The sequence below is a fragment of the Scleropages formosus genome, chromosome 7 (genome assembly GCF_900964775.1).
Source record: "Scleropages formosus chromosome 7, fSclFor1.1, whole genome shotgun sequence".
Taxonomy (NCBI): domain Eukaryota; kingdom Metazoa; phylum Chordata; class Actinopteri; order Osteoglossiformes; family Osteoglossidae; genus Scleropages; species Scleropages formosus.
This window is the reverse complement of record NC_041812.1, coordinates 8,174,347-8,195,698: the sequence shown is the minus strand read 5'-3', so window position 1 is coordinate 8,195,698 and position 21,352 is coordinate 8,174,347. Positions and strand designations below refer to the sequence as shown.

Below are 21,352 nucleotides of genomic sequence, written 5' to 3'. Positions count from 1 at the left end.
TTTTGGCAATTCCAAAAACTGACTATTCAGAGTGAAGTGGGGCAGGGGTGGTTTATTTTATTTAGCAGATCCTTTTCAAAGTCAGAGTCAATTTTTTCATCCCACCTATAGGTGAGTTACACATACAGAGGAACGAAATTTTGTCTCTCTTTAGACCTCGGTGCTACATAGGACATACTGCAAGACAGTGCACATACAGGACACTGCAATACACAGTGCAGTCTGGCAACAATATACATAATATACAATACACACAGACAATATAAATAATACAAAAAATTTACCTAGAGTACAAAGGAAACTATAAAGGAATAGTTTGTCTAGCTTACAAATTTATAGAGCAGATAAAACACACAATGGCGGAAAAAGCATGAAAAATTATTGAAAGCAGGACTAGCCAGAATATTATCCTAGAGGAAATAAAGTCTAAATAATAGCATATGTGGGTATGCTCAGATGAATTTACAACAAATGTACACAACAGTGATTCAGGTGTGTGGAACTTACATCTGTTCAAGAAATTGTCAATGCTTTTGTTTTTCCTCAGCGCTGGGAAGTCCAAATCATACACCAGAGCGTCCAAGCCATCCTGAGAAAAGGGAGAAGAGCAGACTTAGGATATACGCAGAACAGAGATATACATGTTCACAGTCAGCATTGATGTTGACCTGGCTGACATTTACTTCATCAAATTTAAAAAAAATACACAAGACAGACAGCGGTCTGAAAAGCCATATTACATATAAAAACATGTGACTAAACATCTCTAGCTATAAAAAGTTTCCCTTTTCTTGACTTGAAAGATTACATAAAATGTCCAGTACCATATGTGCAGGCATACTTAGTCATGGAAATGGAATCCTCAAGCTGAAATCTATATTTTTATTTGCTGGGCAATTATGTCAACAGTAACAGATTGCCTGAATGTTAGAGTGCACAACTACCAAACCACTCAAAACAACAGAAGACTCACCAAAACTTCACAGATCTAAGCATGGTTCTACTCAATGGCTGAACAGGCTGAGTTTTCTTGCCACGCTTTGTTGATTATTAAACCCCAAAATGATGCACTTTGTGCTATTCATTAAATAGCTATGCAAACACAAGATGTGTAAAAGGTGTGAATAACATGGAGTTCTCACACCTATGTGCTAGCTAGAGACACCCTGCACATATAAGACTCAACAGAGGGGCATAAACAAGGTTGTCAGGTGTTTGTTTAGTCAATTAGTGAGCATTATTGCAGAGTGACCACTACAATACCAGTTTCAGGATCTATCAGCTGCTAACTGACTCCTGAGAAATCCTTTGGGAGAACTGTGTGAAGAACATTCAGCCCACAAGATGAAACATCATTTGTAGCTGTAATATGTAATGCAAATATATTATAACATTGCTGGACTTGAAAAATCATTCTACAGGATAAAAGCATGCATTAACTGCTACACTAAAACACTACCGTTCACCGTAAACGAAGCAACAAAGAAAAAAAAATCCTGAGGCCTCTGAACTGGCACCAGGGGTGAAAATTGTGTAGGTTTGCCAGGTTCTACACCCTGTGAAGAAAGGGTTTGGAAACAGATACGATTCAAACTCAAGTACAAATGACAGAGCTGATCAAACCACATCTGTCAAATGAGAATTTTAAACAGAAATCCACATGGATGCAGTTTTTAATGAAAATTAAAATGTAAAGTATAATTTTTACTAATCTCCATGAACATATCAATAAAAGAAAAAAAAATTTGTTTCAACTTTACACACGAGTAATTTTCAGCAATTTAAAACATTGGTTTATGCTAAAATTAAAACTGTGTAATATAACTATTCATTTATAACAATACTTCCACTTAAAAACTCAAAATAAGCTGCATATGTGTGAACTTACACAAATTGTCTTATGCTATGCAAAAGACTACAAATATATACATGGTATGCAAAGTCAGCCTAATGCTTTCACTGCTTAATTGTTATGAGAACATACATGCAAATCAAGAAGTGATTCACATATAAAAGTGTATAGCAGTGCGCATGTAGTACTGTACAATCATCATTGTCAACTACACCTAGACTTGTGGGCAGCAACACATATACATACTATATAAAATAGAGCTTATTAGAACTGTGTTGCTTTCCCTACCTCCCCCTCAACCCCCGAAACTTAAATCTGCCAAAATCATTCAAAGTTTGACAATGTTCAAATTCCAGTTTCATAACATCCCTAAAATCAAGTAGAGGTACCTGGCCACATCTCCAACCAATCCTTTATAGTACTTTACGTACACAGCCACAGACCACGCACACTACCAGACTGATCAAACATGGTTCTCTTAAACCTCCATCTGTAAGGATAGTAGGGTGTGGTCTGTCCAAGAGCAGCACTACAGTAAATCATGACATGCTCAGAGGATTCTGGGTGAGGCAAAAGGTTGCCAGGATGACTGAAAAAAACCAAAAACGGAGCTTTTGTAGCACTGTCTGGAAATCAGCAGCTGAGCATACATCGCAAAGGAGCCAAGAGTACCTGAGGAATAAACACTCACCAGTGGTAATAAACACACATCCTAGACAGAATTATTAACAACAGTTATTTATTGCTTGATGAGAACTAAAAAGGCACTGACAGGGTAGATAAAATTCCCAAAATAATCTGGAGGGAGAAAACACCCTAATCACCCCTGGGGCAACAAAGCCAAAGCCAACAAAGGAACAAGATAGGGGTCACAAAAGCCTACAGCTTTCCAGAACCAAGTTGGTGATACAGCTCAAAGACAAAACAGAGTTCCGTCATTGTCTTGCGGCCCTGCTTGTTTGAAAAGCAAACTCTGAACCCCCCCATTTCATAATCCTGAGCTGTCCAAGGTGTTTAACTAAACTTGTGATGTTACAATATGTCAGCAATTAAGGAAATGGCAATCTCACAAAGAAAACCTGGGGAAGTTCTAACAGGGTAAAATTCAAAAAGCTACACCCTTTACTTGTGGAAACAAGCTCCCACAGATGACTGTACATCCAGAATAAAAATTAGTTATTTAGACTGATTACCTATATGACGACAGATCGTAATGAACTAAAACAGCCTTGCAACAATAGCTCAACAGCAGATAAAAGCTTTAAAGCATAAACACATACATTTCATTATTTACATCACATTACATTTCTCCCCATTATCTGGTGCTAATTTGTTCCTAAAAAGACAGAACATTTAAAAACTAAATAAAAGTTAGTATTTTATTTACAAGAAAAATTCCAATTTACTCCAAGCCCATCCCAAATTTGCCCTAAATGATGATTAATATAAGGGAAAAGTTGTGTAACATTAAGAGAATGTGTGTAGCATTTGTATATAAAATTAAATGAAAAATAAGGGTTTCATAAACTACTGTGAAAGTCTGCATAAACTTTAATGAAGACAAAGGCATTGTGACATTTAAACAAGTAGAAAGCTGAACCAGAATGATGCAACACAGGACACGAACAAGTGAGTTCACAAGACAGACTGCAGAGTACCAGAATGCATCTGACTGTGGGCATGCGGTTCCCACAAGACAACGCACTGCATAGTCTCTCTCTCAGCTATTTGGCACAATATTCAAATGTTTTTTCAGTTTATCGTGCCAGGCTGAATATTTCAGGCATAGACCAGATAAACAAAAACAACTAATAATTAAGTGGTATTAGACACCAGATAAGTGAAAAACCATTATCGGGAGATTGAATAATTGGGGATTACTATAAGACGACAAAGCATTTCTTGCATTTAAGTCCTGGCAGATAAAGAAGGCATAAAAATGGGCAAGACAATACCAAAGATTGTACCGGCACATTTAGAGGTCATCTGCACCTCTTCGGCACTATCACTTTTCAAAACAAGGCATCTTGGTCTAAATCATGATGCCATTTCTCTCAGTTGCATAAACTGTACACCCACCCCTGAACTAACAAGGTTAATTTTTTTGAAAACACCCAGTCGGGCATATTCCTGTTGTAAGGAGGTGACGTTGTCATTATTTCTTATGGGGGCGGGGGGAGTGTTTGAACATCTGTCACCTAATGCTTCAGAAAAAAACATTAGCTAAATGCGCACGCACGCACGCACAGGCTGAAGCCGTTTGCAGAGCCTAAGCTGGCAATACAGGGCTGAAAGGGGAGGGGACACGCCCAGGACGGGATGCCAGTCCATCACAAGACACCCCAAGCAGGACTTGAACCCCCAGACCTGCCAGAGAACAGGACCCAGCCAAGCCTGTGGCACCACCGCACCCCCACTTAGCTAAATGTAATAATAGTTAATAGTACCGAATCTGTTTTGGTTAAATAAGATTTACATTGTGTAGTGAATAGACAGGTTGAGGTAAGATATTCAGACAAGGTAAACTTGCTTTTATTGTGAAATGTGTGTGTATACTTGGGGACATGACGTGCAAGGACAGGTGGTTCAGCTCAAATGGCTAGGTGCAACGAGTCATCAGGGTTGGCATATATGGTCTCTTGCACACACTGCCTCTCCTGCTAAGTTAGAAGAATATTCAATTCTAATAGATTCATTGTTATAGGTCTGCCTAGATGATCTTGCTCATCCCCTACGAGCTGCATTGGACACATTTCACAAATATTCATCAATGGTTGTGACTGTCAATTTAATACAAAGTATTGCTTTGTGCTAAGCACAAGTGGGCTTCTATATATAGCTATATGAATTATAATTCATTCTGTAATCTAGATAAAATGTTCCTATGATTTCCTAATCCATCCATACTTCTGGGGTTGACCCCACACCATGTGGGGGGGGAGATAGCATGCGTGTTTTGGTCGTACTGATGCATTTTCACTCAGTTGCCTTTGTTGTAAACTAAAAAGCTTATGTGGAATAGGGCATGTTTTCATGAGTGATTGCAGCAGTTTGTTAAATGCATTTCACCTCATTATATAAGGACAGAGTATTCACAACCATTTTCAATAAATGGAACATTAATGTTGATTATCTTGTTTGAATATAACTAATTAGTCCAAATTTAGGTGAACCTATATATTGCTATCATCTTTTATTTGCTTATAAGAAAGACACTTTCAAGAGTAGATTGATAGAGGATATTTGCAATGTAAAGTACAGAAATGGGAGGGTTTCACAGCTTTGCCTCACGTGGGAGCTGACATGGCATGCTACTGCTTCAGGTTGAGAGCTTCTGGCTCTAATCATCAAAGCTCAGGGAGAAAATAATTACTGCACAGGGCAGGAGGCAGTTCTCAGCTCCAGATATTGGAGTTAACTGCATGGTACCAACTTGATCTGGAACCACTGGTACATGCTCCGGTGGAAAAAATAATTCATGAAACATAAAAAGTATAGGTGTGGAAGAGATCAAGCCCAAGTGACACAGACACATTCTCTTGCATTCTCAGATTGTTAAATTGTAATTTGTTGCAGGACCCCAGGAGCAGTGAAAAGATGCCTGTCCACCAAAGCCATCTTATTTTATGTTCCTTTTCTAGGCATGCTGACCAGCTAATCAGAGACAAACAACAAGCAGCAGCTCCATCCTTTAGCTCATCTGTAGAATAGGAAAGGGGCTCTTATCTGGCAAAAGCATACCTGAATGCATGGAGGTAGTCACCAGACCTGATAAAAGAGAGGTCCCACAATTTTGGCAAAGAAACAACATTTCTGGCTGCAGATTCTTCATAACACAGGGTGTTTCAGTCCCCAGAACACAAACACGCTGCTTTGTACCTGGGTTAACAGTGCAATGCTTGCAGTACCATAAGGGCACAGAGCTTCAACCCAACAGTCCCAATCACTGGTACACTGCAGCAAGGTCACCAGCAGGATCAGTTCTAATCTCAGCTAATCCCACGTCAGACCTCAGGGCACAGGGGCATGCGCCACGATGGATGCAGGAAAGTAGGAAATGGGATTCTGAACCCAAGCATCGGTTCTACACATGCATATTCTCTTGCACCCTTTTCAATGGCACAGTATGAATTTCTACATTTAGGTCATAGACTACTGGACATTACACTTACACTTATTCATTTAGCTGATGCTTTTCTCCAAAGTGACTTAAAACGTTAAGCTATTTACAATTATTGACCCATTTATATTACTTTTTTTGATGGAGCAATTTAGGGTAAGTAACTTGCTCAAGTGTACTACAGCTGGAGGTTGGAATCAAACCTGAGAGACAGCAGTAGCTCTAACTACTGTACTACCAGGTATCCCCAGCTGTTATGCTGCAACAAGTTATTTTATGCCCTGACCTAAACCTCTCCATTTAAGAGAAAGCTCATCAAAACAAGTACCAGTTACACACTCATCTATATATGAAGGATGAGTTTTGTATTAAAAATTTTGGAAGTGTACACTGCCTAGAGTTACACCATTTCATAAGTGAAATTTTACAAAACAAAACTTCAAAAATGAGTTGTCCTGCATTTTTTCCTATAAAATGAAAAGTCATTCCAAGCGAGCTCAAAAGCTGGATCGGTTGTTGGGGACACACCATGGCTTTTATCTGCAGAAGCACAGACCTGCATGCAGTAACACACACACACACACACACACACAAGCAGCCCACAACAGAAGGCTGTACAGAAGAAAGGATGGGGGAAGTAGACAGACAGACCCCTCCCCCCATCCCAAAACCCTTGCCCCTAAGGGAATACGAGTTCACAGGGCTTCCTGCTGTGGGTCGGGCCACTCTGCATTCCTCCACAGGACTATACACGTCAAAGAGTTATTTTAAGCATGCAGCAGAGCAAGTTCCCGACCAGCACAAGAGCAGCCTCTGTTTTCAATTATTAGCCACGCCCCTCTGGTCTCAGCTCTGTATGAAACGGGATGTAGGGCAGCATTCGATAAGAGCATACAGAAACACAACTAGGTGTGGGCAGTACAACCTTGATCATACTCATTGCCATGTTCACAATCAACATCACACCAACTCACACCTCCTCTTTGCAGTCACTGGAAAGCAGATGAAGACACTCCTATACTTTCTCCGACAACTGGAAGAGAAATGGATCCAAAAATCAGCACTCTCTCAGATTTTGTTCCACCTGACTGTAGCCACTGACTCGAAACAAGAGGCATCAAAGTTTAAACGGCACAAAACCTATAAAGTTTGAAGTGGTACGGATGCTGTCCAGAAAAGAAATGTGCAGAACCTGAAGGCTCAACAGTTTAACCCAGCACTTGTTTTCCAAGAAGATGGGCTAGATTAAAACAGTGAATGGGTTCTCTGTGCTGAAACAGATAAAACTAAAAGTCAAATGACATTTATCCATGCGAGAAGCAATCGTGCGCTTGGGTGATGGGCTGCTTTTTTTTTTTTTTGGGAAAACATGCCATCTCTGTTCACATCAGAACGCCTGGACCTGTCTCTCTGATTGTGGAAGTACCCATGAAGGCCAGGTCTGCATGAAAGCTTGAAGGCCCTGGGGTCCAGCACGGCATGCTGATTCTCCTCAATTGTGCCCACCCATCCAACCCTTCCTGACTGAGCAAGGGCATGCAAAAGGCCAGCCATAAGAGACAGGCATTTGAACATCAGCAATACACTCAAAGTGACTACCAGACCTGCTTCACATATTTCATCAAATCAATTAATTCATATTCTTCCATAAAGTAGTTCAATTTCCAGAAACTATATCAATGTTGCCAGTGCTAAGCTGCACCCAATACAAGAAAGCAATTTAAACATGAACATTGATATATGGCTGCGAATAGGCATGGCTAGACTTCTTATATAGACTGGAATCTCCACATAAGTCCACCCTAAATAAAAGTAAAAGAAATAAAGGAAAGCTGTAATGAACCAAGGCATGTATTAAACAAAATGTTACCTGCCATCTTCCTTCATCTCCAGCTCTTTATGGGTTCAACTGAATGTCAGCAGGTTCTCAGTTTTGGTTACGATGTGGTAGAAAGACCTCCCTCTGTCCCTCTGACCTGCTCAATCCCTGCCAACATTCAAAGAGGGTCTCAAAATATCTACTTCCATCACACATCTCTCCTGACTTCATAAGTGCTCTATGAACTTTCACCACATCATTTGTCCTTATCACCGTTGTATTTTGTACAAATTCTATAGGCAGCTACCTGTGTAATGTGTGCTGGAGGTGGTAACTGTACAAACTGACTGCTTCAACAATTGTGTCTACATCTAAAACGATTAATCTGTTATGAAATGTACTTTTCAACTGAACATTAGTTTTCAGAACTATGTGTTAAACGAATAAATATAAAACTATGTAAAAATAAATGGAAAACACATAAAACAGAAGGAAATGAGTAAAATAGAAGGCTGTCACTCCTCCACTAGGTCTTTTACCCAAGACTTCACAATTAGCCACAAACCAGCAGAACATGGTCAGGAAGGAGCTGTCTTTTACAAGGAAAAGTTTGTTAAATGGGTGGGAAAGACAGGATGTGACAAACATCTACACTGACCCAGAAGAAAACATACTTCTGTCAAGTCCTGATGGCAAAGCCAGGATTTCTGTATAAATACTCTAACAGCATAAAACAGATTATTGGTGTAACGGTTAAGGGCTGAGCTTCTGAAACACCACGTAATTGGATAAAGAGCATTCAAAAAAAGCGTACTCAAGGTTTTTTTGTTTTTGCCCCTACGTCTGTCATTTCCGGTTTCAGCTGCAGCACACAAGCGGTTGTGGTGAAATGCACCATGATTCTGAGAACACAGAAAAGAGGTAACACATCCAATGATGGGTGCAATTTTCAGTCTTCATTGCCCCTTTCCCATTTGTGTAATACTGCCAATGAATTTAATTCAGGCAATCCACCCAGGAAAGGGAGACGCAGAGAGACCAGATTCGCTATTTAGAAGTTTTACTTTAACTCCGACACCTCTTAAATCGGTGGCAGCCCCTCAGCTTGCTGCTCCAGGGCCTTCATATCATTTATTTAGTTGAAGACAGGCCTATTGTTGGAATCTCTAGATTGTCCTGGTGCACTATTTGGGCTTTCAAGCTTGTCAAAGAGGTCTAATCTCTCATACATTTGGTCATCTCAGCCTCAGGAACAGATATAAAAAGGATATGGTACAGTAAAAAGAATGTCTTGGCAATTTTGAAAAAAGTGTAGGGAAAATACGCATATTTCACACTGGAGTATCACAACAATTGGGGATATTAACTCTGGGTGCATCTTCAAAGTATATAATCAAATTCCCAGATAAATGAGTGAGAGCAACAGTTGTGGGAAACTGCCCTCTGTTTACAACTTTCCATGTTGATACAAACTGCAAGGATTCTGCTGTTTATAAAAAGCCAGAACTACCTTAGAAGATTTAAAAAAAAGATTTCAAAACCAAATGCGACAAAATTAGGACAGTCTAAACAATACGAATTGGATGTTACAGTGATCAAAATATGTACCAGTTATTGTTGGCAGCTACTTTTTTCAGGTGAATGGCAAAAACTTTCCAAGCAGTCACACAACCTCCTCCTCAATGCCAACCACCCAGCCATGTGTAGACCTCAGCTACCATACCATCTTATTTACTGGCAACCAAGAACAGATGCCAAGGCCTCTTCAGACAGACATTTACATTTGTGCTTTTCTACAAAGCAACTTACAATGTTAATCTACTCTATTTATCAACTCATATAACTGGGCAAATTTACTGAAGCAGTTTAGGGTAAATACCTTGCTCAAGGGTAACTACAGCTGGAAGGGGGATATTGACCTGGAACATTTAGGTCCAAAGGCAGCAGCTCTAACCACTATACCACCAGCTGTCTTATGCACAGACAAAGAACCAAAAGAACTCTGATGTCTATATGGTTGACCTGATATAAAATATATATTCAGAAAAGTTTGTGACTTTTACAGTCCTACTAATTCTCAAAAACTAATTTAAACACACTGATCTGGTGAATCACCTAAAAGGTGTTGCAAAAATGAACATCCTGCACCATTTAGGTCTCAAAATCAGATTCCTTACTTCTACACTATGAATTGGGATGATGAGATCTGACATTCAGGACAGGTGTTCCTGCATGACCTTCAATCCACAACTGCACTGGGGGGGAAAAAAAAAAAAAGCAGGTGGCAACCTTGAGCCTTCCAACTGTAAAAATCTTACTAATTCAGCCCTGGAATTCTATCTGGTTTTCCTGGGCATGCAACAACAAGAAAAGCATTCCTTCTGCAAGTGGTCTTGCATGTAAAATAAGCTACTCACAATACAGAAAGCCACAAGATCATGAACTGACAAAAAACAAATCTTCAAAACACTTTGAATTAAGGGGGTCCCAGCAAAAAACCCAAGACAATGTGAGGGCATTTTAGATGGGAACTTCCTCTTTTTGGCATGGCAAATGTTCCAGGTTTGGCTTATTTCTCATACTAAGGTTACTCTGCCATTGCCCTTAGAGCTGAAACATACCTAATTCCAAGATTTAATTTAAACTTTGAGTAGATCATCAGCAAGTGTGAACATCTTGATCTAAAAACGAACATAACTAAGTTTCTGCAAAACACAGAAAGACATTCCCATTTCCTGTTGTTAACAAAACTGAAAACAGCAAATTGGGTCTGTTTTTACAGCACATTTTACTTCTGACATTAGTAAACTAGTTTCAATCTATTATTTAATTGCAAAGAACATATTTGTAGTTAAAACTGGATATTACAGTAATTCATTATAATAACTTTACCTTAGGGTACAATGGTGCTCATTGCATTTCACTAGAGTTTGTTCCTTAAACATGCTCCAAAAAATACCCCAATCAGTCACTCCCAAAAGCATCACAAAGCAGGAAGTGAAATCAGTCCCACCAGAAATCTGTGCTCCTATTGGGTGATGAGCAGTTTTAATTTGCCAACTTGCATTTTCCACTATTAGGAGACAAAGTCCCACCTGACCAGGTTGCAAATTCTGGAATGGAACACAGCAGAGAAACGATTTCAAAAAAAAAAAAAAAAAACCCCAAAAAGGTAACCCAGAAAGATTTAAAGAATTAAAAATAGAAAGGGTAGTAAAACTGGGGTAAAACTAATGAGGTGAAACGTATCAACTGTATTACCGAATCTACATTCCAGCATGGGTGTAAGGCAGGGTATAGCAGGCATACCAGCTGATGGAAAGCTCTGTTCTTTGTCAGGAATGAGAAAAATCAATGCTTGCAGCAGGAAGTTCAGAGAGCGGTAATTAAGTCATAGTTAAGCACGATGACAAGCAGGTCAACTTCACATCATGTGAAATCATTACTTAAAAAGCTGTGTGTGTGTGTGTGTGTGTGTGTGTCAAACTCAAGAACCAACAGTCCACTTAAGGACCATTAGACTCCCATAATGCTCATCGTGCAGCTGCCTACACCTGAAGCTTCATGCTACAACTGCACCAGTAGTTTCATACCTACATCTTCCAACAGAAAACCTGGGAAACCAACTCCGTCTATGACAGACATATGGCAATGGAAAACTTCTTGTTTGCTTCTTAACAAACCAAGAAGGACCACAAGAGCTCTTGGAACAATACAGGATGTGATGCCAGTCGGGCTTGCTAGACAGTGAGGAAAACTCAAAGACAGGTTAAAAATAAAAATAAAAAAAAAACCATTAGTAGGTGAGACAATGACCTGAATGAAGCAATCCTTCTACAGTGGGATTCTAACAAAACATGCTCTTACTCCAAAAAACAGACTTGAAACATCTAACCATAAACATGGCCTTAAAAGGAACTAAGGGAGAATGATATCAGTCTTCAATTACAGCAATTGAGAACACAGTAACACTGTTCTAGAGTCCAAACTAACAGCCAAATCTTCTAACCTCTGCTTAGAAAACTTAATTTCAGCCTGCAAGTTCCAAAAACATGCGGACAACTGGACTCAATTGGGCAGCAAAAATTTGAAATCTGGTTATTGGAAATGTTTTCTCCACCAAGCATGTGGTACTTTTAGGGGTACAAAATGCAAACACAGCCCTTGTAACAGCAGCCACCAGATAGGAACTCCTCCCACCTCAGGGTCCATGCCAGGCAAGTCCCAACTGATCCATTTCACTTCGTGCTGCGCCCAGCCTCGGACCGCCATTCCATAACATGTGATTACGTCTTGGGCCACTAGCAATTATAATATATAAATATAACAAATCTATTTATGTTGCAATATTTTAAAGGATACTTTTTGTTCCAGGATAAAGGTTATTTTGCACAAATGATTTTCTCTCTTTGAACCTGCTGGAGATCTTGCTCCATAAATAGAGGATGAATTACAATAGTCTTAAGAGGTGCAAGGAAAAAGTAGTCTATGTAGCAATCCCTGTCTAATAGCGATGACAGGAATTCCACTTATCCACTACAGGCTGGCTGAAGCCAAAAAAGTACAGGAGATAAGCCACCCCCAACTGCCCAGCTGCCAGGCAAGGCTTATTCTGAACAGAGGTAAGCAGTGGCTTGATCTGCAGACCTCAGCTTGGTCTTTGGGGCAATGGAGTACAGCTCAGGGCTGATAGGGGGCCCAGCTAGACAACTGGAAGAAAAACATCAAGGGCAAGAAAAGCGTAAACTCAGCTGTGGGTAAGACCCAATACAGAGCAGGACACCAGTCTTGCAAATCAAAGCAGCTCCAAAATGCTTTAGTACAAAATGAACCATGATGGAAGCTCTTTGCCTCATTCTTAATGGCAGTTCTGTACTCCCCCCCAACCAACTTTTCTTGATTTTTGCCAATTCTTAGATAGGGGATACACTGGGTATTATGAGCAACTCAACCCCAGCGCTACCATGGTGCAGCTAGCTAGCCTTTAAGCAATGGGATTACCAATCAGACTGTTCTAAATATGGACCAACAGTCTCCATGGAAGAAGATCTCACAATCCCATGCACATGTAGATGTCTTACAAGTGTTTTCACATAGGTAGTGCTTACAGGAAATTTAAAAAAAAAAAAAAACACCTGCACAGAAAAACAGAAAGGAAGGTGGGAAAAACCACAGAGCAGGTTTATTGCTTTGCACTGCACTAGCTTGAGAGCTGCCACACCCATGCAGACAGGTTGCTTCAAAGGAAGCACACACCCATGGTCAGATACCTAGTGTCAGTGATGCACAGGATTTGTGGCACTTTACTATACACTGTTCATCTTACATTAACAGGTTATACACTAAAAATCTGAGAACCCTAGAGCCAATTCTGCACACAGAGACTTATACAGAGACCTGCTACCAAAAAAGGGAAAAAAAAAAATACGAAAAAAAAATCTCCTTTAACGTGGGTGTCCCCAGGTCACTGGTTGAGGTCACTGGTTGTAGCTTAGTTCCACCCAAGATTCCAGGGACAATTGCAAAAGATTAAAGTGTCTCCCTATGTCCTGATACAGACTATACCTTCAGAAAACTAAATGAATTTCATTTGAGTTTTGCACCATGCAAGGAAAGTCAATAAAAATTAATTTTTCAAGCATGAGCAATCACAGCTACATGCAATGGCATCTTTCAAAAAGGTCTATCTCCTCTTTTTCCATTTCAGTTTAGCAAATGAGGTAAAGACACTGTTCGCTACTTCTACACTCAACTTCTAAGCCGTTAAAACAGAGACAGCCTGGGAAAGACAGAGGTGGCCATTTTCAAATTGTGAGTTACACACAAGGGGCCATTTGATTGGTCTGGAATTTTACTGGCTCGTGGGCAGAAAGAGGGGTGGAAAGAGTAGGCAAAGACCTTCATTCATCTACAGGAGGAGACCCTAACACAGAGAGAGCCTGTGTCTGGAAGCCCCCTGACAACCAGGTCGCCACCATTAACATTCCAAGAACGTCTGAGGGAACTGTAGGTTCGAGAGCTGCTCCCCAAGGTCCAGGATCTTGGGTCCACAGGTCAGAGCAGACAGCAGTGTGTATAGCACTGAATTACTGTTGTCAGGGCTGGAGTAAGGTTTGTGGCAATGAAAGCTTCACCTGCCTCTAACCATTCTAATTTACAGCACCCTGTAACTTTGGACCAAATCCATCCTTTAAACACAGAATTCCACCAAAACTCCATAATTTCCCACTGTTCTTAAAAATTCAAGAGAATCAAAAAATTAACCTGAACTACATGACACCACCACTCCAGGGTTCCAAGTTCAAGATATCTGCAATTCCATCACCTGTAGTTATACAGGACATGTCAGTGAAAGGTATTCATTTAACAGACGCTTTTCTCCAAAGTGGCATACATCTCATAAAAAATATAATTTGTGCATTTCTGCAGAAAAAGAGACATAGCTGCAGATGTGTGATTAAGTATATTTGTTTCCTTCACCATATGCACTGACGTTCATCGCACATGTATCTGCATAGAACTTTACCAGAATATCGCTGATTCCTAATCACCTTCCTAGCAATTTTTTTGGATACATATAAACATTTACGCTACATTGCAGGACTGGCTCTGCAAAGCACTGAGCCGACCATGAACAATTATACCATACATGAACTTAAGGGCTCCCAAAAAAAGCTAAGTCCATAACTAAGAATTCCACTTAGATAGCCTCCAAACCCAGGGATCCATCAGATGTATAGAATTAGTGGTTTGTCATGTTTCATTTCCCTATATCAAAAAAAAAATAAAAAAAAAAACCTGCCATTCATCTTAAACATAAGTGAAACACTCAAAAACACAAAAAAAATGACAATATTTCAAATTATAAAGCAAATTCATTCGTTTCGATGTCTGTAAACATCCAGCTACTTGTCCTGTCCTGGAGTACCCCCATAAAAGAGCCTTTGAAAATCTGCAGAAATCATGACAGACTATGTCTGACCCTAATTCCAAACAGCCACCCACAATGGCTTTAACTTCAGCTTATGTTTTTGCTGTCGGCACATAATTTCTGCAAAAGTGAATTACAATCTAATTTATACATTTAAAAATATCTGCTTGTGAGTTGAGGGGGGTGCGGTGGCGCAGTGGGTTGGACCACAGTCCTGCTCTCCAGTGGGTCTGGGGTTCAAGTCCCCCTTGGGGTGCCTTGCGACGGACTGGCGTCCCATCCTGGGTGTGTCCCCTCCCCCTCCAGCCTTACGCCCTGTGTTGCCGGATAGGCTCCGGTTCCCCGTGACCCCGTATGGGACAAGCGGTTCTGAAAATGTGTGTGTGTGTGTGCTTGTGAGTTATGGATTATTATTCTAGACAAATTAAAGGAATAATGAGAAATCAAAACAAGCCCTGATTATACGAAATACCAGTTAACATGGCTGATAAACAGAAGTCCCAAACAAGCATTCTTAAAATCACTTTAGTCACCATTTACAACTAGACAATTATGGACTTTGCAGAGTTTATCAAAGTATATTTTACTGTTAGTACCAGAAAAAAAAGAATGACAAATTCCTTAAATGGGGGTGTAGGGAAAAAAGCAGAAGAAGCTCCCCACTTAAAAGATACTTCCTGTAATACTGCAGGACCAAAACCAAACTAGCTCATTCCTGCAGGAGGAGGCCAGTCCATATCCAACAATTTTTCATTAAAACTTGTTCCTCATATATGGTGCTGTACAGGAGTTACATTTTATATGGAAACATTACCGCATTTCATCTTTATAAAATGGGCTGACATTAGAGCTCATCCCACCTTTTTCTTACTGGAATATGGAACATTTTGTACGGAGAAGCTGTCTTAATTCACAGTTTAAGCTTCAAGTTCCGTTATCATAGGGGAAGAAACACTAAATGAAGTTCCATTTTCAGAACCATGGGAAATGTATGTTGTTATTTTGGCATTTAAAAGAGGGGTCTACAGTCCTGTGCTTACAGGCCACAAGATATGTTTTTGCTAGCTGAGCTCACAATAATTCCATGTTGATGAAAACTCTGATGGGCAGCATGACATGACTGAAATCATATTAAAACAGACGGCACAACCTGAGACCATTGTAACCACATTAAACAAGTATGTTTCTGTAGAAGTAAAACAAGACAACAAGTTAAAGTTGCCAAAGGAAGTTATGGGGCAGCTCATAACATAGCAGAGTTGCTGCCTTTGGATCTGAAGGTTTCTAGTTTGAATCTCACCTACCGTTGTAGTACCCTTGAGCAAAGTACTTACCCTAAACTGCTCCAGTAATGTTATTGAGCTGGATGAGTAAATAATTGTAAATAATAACACCATAAGTCACTTTAGAGAAAAGTGTCAGCTAAATGAGCAAATGCTGGACTGATTTTATTTTACACTCTAAAATGTAAAATAAAGTTAATCAATACCATCAGCACTAGGTTTAAAAAGTTTACAATGGATAATTGCAACCAACAAACATTTTGGTATTGGCTTAATTTTAATAAAATTTAAACATGCAACATATTCAGTCAAAACGTGATGTAAACGTAAGTTTAAAAAAAGGCTAGAACGAACAGGAATGAAAACCATCAAACCTCACGGACAGAGGAGCAGGATAACCAACTCACATTCTAGAAAAGAAAAGAAAAAAAATCTCTGCTGCTGTTTTGTCATTATCACCCTAAAGAGTAAACTAGACACGGAGGAAAGTACTTTAATACTACTCCCCTTGAGTATAAAATTGAGTAGTCCTCATTTAGAAGTGTACTTTGTGTGAAAAGTAATCCAACTGTCCACTTGTTGCAGCACATCAACTTCATTTACATTCATAACATCTTTCTTGAGCAATGCAGACACTACATTTATACTTCAGGACAAATTTGTTTCTTTTGGCTAACTGCAATAACAATAATTAAAGCTAATTATAACAATTATGAATCAATAATCAAGCCAAGTACAGTGGTTCTGAAGCTGGCTATTTTACTGCTCTACCAGCACTGCATCTTCTGGGAAATTCCATCCTCACAGCTTCATCCCCACCCTCCACTCTGGAAAAGTCATAAGTCCCAATCTTCAAACTGTTCTCTTTTTCTGTGCAAAATGAAGACAGTCTGGCATGCAAAGGTCAAACTTGGCCAGAACGTAATGAGATGTTGAATTCCCAATGCCATGTATATACTCCCAGGAGAAAACATTTTCAGTGCTGAATATTTTCCTGAGGGGACTGATGGAAACAAGAGGCAATTACACTGGAATCAAACAGGACTGTGGGTACTAATAATACCTAGGAAAAGATTTTTTTCAAACTGCTTCTTTTCACTGCTCGTTTCCCTGGTGTGTACATTTTTAATCTCAGAATACATGTAAAATCCTTTTACTTCCCCCTTTAGGACACTAATCCTACTAGTTTCTCTATCCTCTCTCTTAATGAAGTCAGACATCAGCCTATGACAGATCTCCTATAGCCTTGATTCTCCTGAACTGTGGTTAGCTTGCACCAGTGTGAGGATGGTGGTCCAAGGCAAGAGCGGAGAAACTCCACCCTGTGGTCATTGTGCATGTGCCAAGTTCTGGGCTGGCTGAGCACACACAAACACACAGAAGTAGAGGTAGGACTGAAGCAGCCTAAAGGGCTTCCTTCTGCTACAGCATCAGCACCATTCTAGAGGCTATCGTGAATCAATCCTGTAAAAATGAACTTCCGTCTTCCAAGGAGGTGTGTGCGCATGAGTCAGCCAAAAAAGGAGGGCATATAAATCTCGATACACTATACACTAGCCTTTGTAACCAAGAGGCTGCCTTCATTTAGGCTAATACCAAAGGCTGAGCAGGTATCATGTGGAAGACTTCAAAGTTAACATAAGACAAAAGTCATTCATGAAGACAGAAAGATCACAACTACACCCATCTTATTTGTAATACTGAGGATTCCAACATAAAGATCAGCATAAACATACACACATGCATGCACTTCTCTGCCACATATGCTTTGTTTGACAATACCTATAATTAGCTTGAACATCAAGGACTGACCTGGAACTTCAGAATGTTTGAGTTCCTGTTGAAGTCTAAGCATCATTTTTCTATAGCTGCAGTCCACAGGGCAGGACATACAAAACAGGAACATGAAGCAAAGAGCAAACACAGCCTACACCAGGACCAGGTAATGCTTTACACAGCATAGGACTACCAACGATCCAATATGAGACAAAAAGCCCCTGATATTATTGATTCTGATGGTCTGACTTTTCCTCATATTCCTTGTCAATGGAATCAAGCACTTGCATCCAGCCAATAACAGAAGCTTATCACTGTGACACTGCTCCTGCTGTGGCATGCTGAGTCTACAATTGTTACTTCTTAAAGTTTTATTCAATACAATTTTAATGCAAAAGGAAGTCCCAAAAAAAAAAAAAAAACCCAAAAGAACCAATGTCATTTGGGTGAAAGCTATTTATAAATAAAGCCTTTTTAAAGACTATCCTCTGTACTGTCTAAACCTCCTCAAACAACTTCATATACAATTAATGCAAAGCTAGCTGCATAGTAAATTAATTTTAATGTCATTAAGAAGCTGCTCAAGGGTAATTTTTCCCTTTACCATCTCCACAATTTTGCAGTAGCTATTTAGGGCATGACCTTAACCACTTGTCATTAATGGGTAAACAAAAAACTAATCACCCTTTGGGGATGTTGGCATAAACACAAGAGCAAAATGTTCCAAATTCTGACCAGTAAGCAAAAGGTCAAATTTCACTGAAAAGAAACCTTTTTGGCTAATTGGTAATGGTGATGTCCCAATTAATTGAAGATGCCTGAATAAAAGCATGGAAAGTGGAGGAGCTGACTGCAGCTTGTCCTGGTTTATAAGAACATCTTTCCCCTAAAGGAAAACGCACTCATATGATCCTTAGCATTGCCAACAAGCTGGATATGAAAAACACTGACTATCAAATCTTACCCAAGAAGCCTATACATCACAAAGGACAGATTTAACAAACACTGAAGTGTTTCATTGTGGAAATGTCATCATTTTGCATGAATGAAACAATTTAACTATACCGGTTATTTTTCCTAGTCATGTACTTGGAACAGTAAAACTAAAACATGGTACATTTGTGACCTCTGTTTTTTGAAATCCAAAATGGGGGAAAATATGAACTTAGAAGTTTCTCTCCAAATTCAGCAAGATCCAACCTTTCTACAAACAAGGAAATCAGACCTTTCAGAAAGGTTTGAGATCAATCTCACCCCAATTTACACCAACCCAAATGGAATTTATTCACAGTACAACTTCTATAAGCCAAACATCCAACAAGAAAGCATGCACTCTCTCACCATGCAAGCATAACAAACTTTAAATTATTAATTTATCTGCTGCTTTTCTCCAAGCGACTTAATGTGACGTTTCTTCTAATTGAAATATTTACCATTTGTACAGCTGTGGAAAATGCTGAGGCAATTTGGCATAAGTACTTTGTTTGCTCAAGGATACTACAGGTGGGATTCAAACCTGCAACCTCTGGTTCCAAAGGCAACAGCTCTAGCGTCTAACCACTATGCTAGCTGCACCATGCATGCCCTACAGAAAAAGTGAATCGTGCTTGACACACTATTTATTTAATCACCTCCCGGCCTGCACAGCACTTTTGCTCTAAGAAAAAAAAAATAAATAAAAACCGGGTACAGGAATCAGCATATGATCTTGACTCTTGATTTTCATTTTGCGACCGAACACCATCATCACAAACTTCAGTGCGGTGTTACTAACAGAAATTTTTTTTTTTTTAAACCACAAGTCTAATTATGTTCATTTCCACATCATCATGCCATGCATGCATGGTGTCAACTGTATCATGTCACTTCTTCACACTGGACACCTTCAAAAACAAAACGTGCAGCTCAAATTTCGTAATAATTAGCAGAGTAGCGTGTATTCGAGGGAGGACACACTCACCAGAAGGCAGTCTGTGTTTATCTCGGACTTGGGATCCTTCAACATAGCATCGATCTTCCCAAAACGAGCCTCCAGACTCTCCACGGCCGACATGTCTGCGCTCACGTCGAGGTTCGCGATAATAAAACTAAAGTTTTAAAAGAAAAACTAAAAAAGGAGTAAAAGGCCGGCGGCGGGCAGGCCGTGGTGGCGAGGGCGCGTTTTCCTCAGCTAGCCGCGGGCCTCCGCATCGACACGCGCCGAAAATACTCATAAAAACAAATTCCCAAGTTAAAGTCGCATTAAACATCCAGCTCGCCTTTCTGCCAGCGTCTTTAGCCGCTGTCCGGGATATTCGTGACTGAAAGTCCTTCTTTAACTCCAGCTGAAGAAGGAAGGAAAAAGAAAAAGGAAAAAACGGCGGACGGAGCCGCTTCGACTCGCGCTGAGTTTTCACACAAGATTCGCAAAGTTGAGCCTTCCGAAAAAAAAAAGAAAAACGCGTTTCTCCGTCACGCGTGACAGATGCTAAGTTAGTCAAATTAGTTAGTTTGAGTTAGTTGCAGTTAGTTGTGGTGAACTGTGTGTTTTATTACTGAGTTACAGAGTTACGGTTAGTGGAGCGCGCGGGCCGGGAGCGCGCCGTGCCGGACAGACACCAGTTCTCCTTCCATGTCGACGAGTCAGTTAACTCGGCCCCGGTGCCACATCTCTTCCCTCGCAGTCCCTCTCTCTCTTCCAAGAACGCTCCCGCCCGCACTTCACCGCACGAAAAGCCCTCCAAAGCGAGAGGAAAGCGGTCCGACGGCGGTTAACCGCGCGCGGAGGACTCGGTCCCAGTCCGCGTTGTTCTGTCGACGAGTAGCAAGATTCGGAAGCTCCTCGGGCAGCTTGAAAAACATGTCTGTCTTCCTGTTCCACAGAGGGGAAGGGAGGTGAGGTGAGGTGAAGAGAAGGGAGGGGGGCTTGCGCTTGCGCAGTGTGTCTGCAGGGCCGTAAACCGTCCGCGCAGAGCAGATCAGAGCACACAAAACAGACAATCAGGCGGCAACGGCCGTCCTCGCGACACCTTATTTAAATGTCGCCTCGCCACTGTTAAGGTTTCCGTGCGATGACATAATTCGCGTATCGAGGGACCGCAGGTAGTCCTCCGTGAGCTCTTGCAAAAGACGAGGTACGGTGGGATGAAAATGACATATTCTGCAGACATACTTTTGTATTGTACACAAACAAATCAGTTGTGTGCGAAGTTTTCTGAAATTCTTCTTTCCTCATCTGTGCAGGGTTGGGGGCAACAGCAGGTGGTGGGATGGCTGACAACATGCCCTGTGTTTGAATGATCTGAGTTCCCGCTCTTGTAGTACCCTTCGTCTAAGTACTCTAGTCTAGAAGTTGCGGGTTCGAATCCTACCTCAAGCCTGCAGTACCTCTTAGTGAGGCACTTATTCTAAAAATTGTTCTGCTAAAAATACCCAGCTGTCTAACTGGGTGAAAAAAATTGTGAGTAGAGAGAATCATCAGCTGAATAATTAAATGTAAATAAATACAGAGTAACAAGTACTTTGTGTCATTTGTTAAGGAAGTGACATGTACTGTATTTGTGGTTACACTTGTATACATGTACACTCGTGA

At 40.4% G+C, this 21,352-nt stretch overlaps 1 protein-coding gene across 3 annotated transcripts in view; it reads right to left on the bottom strand.

Moving 5' to 3' along the window:
• Window positions 1-20,635, bottom strand: part of rock1 (Rho-associated, coiled-coil containing protein kinase 1) — a 47,122-nt gene extending 26,487 nt beyond the window's left edge. For all 3 annotated transcript variants that reach the window (XM_018757852.2, XM_018757851.2, XM_018757853.2), the window contains exons 1-2: window positions 19,742-20,635; window positions 508-589 (exon numbers count right to left, since the gene is read on the bottom strand). In XM_018757852.2, the coding sequence (XP_018613368.2) occupies window positions 508-589; window positions 19,742-19,834 (175 nt within the window). In that variant the 5' untranslated portion in view covers window positions 19,835-20,635. The remainder of the gene's footprint in view (window positions 1-507; window positions 590-19,741) is intronic.
• Between the last annotated feature and the right edge of the window lie 717 nt (window positions 20,636-21,352).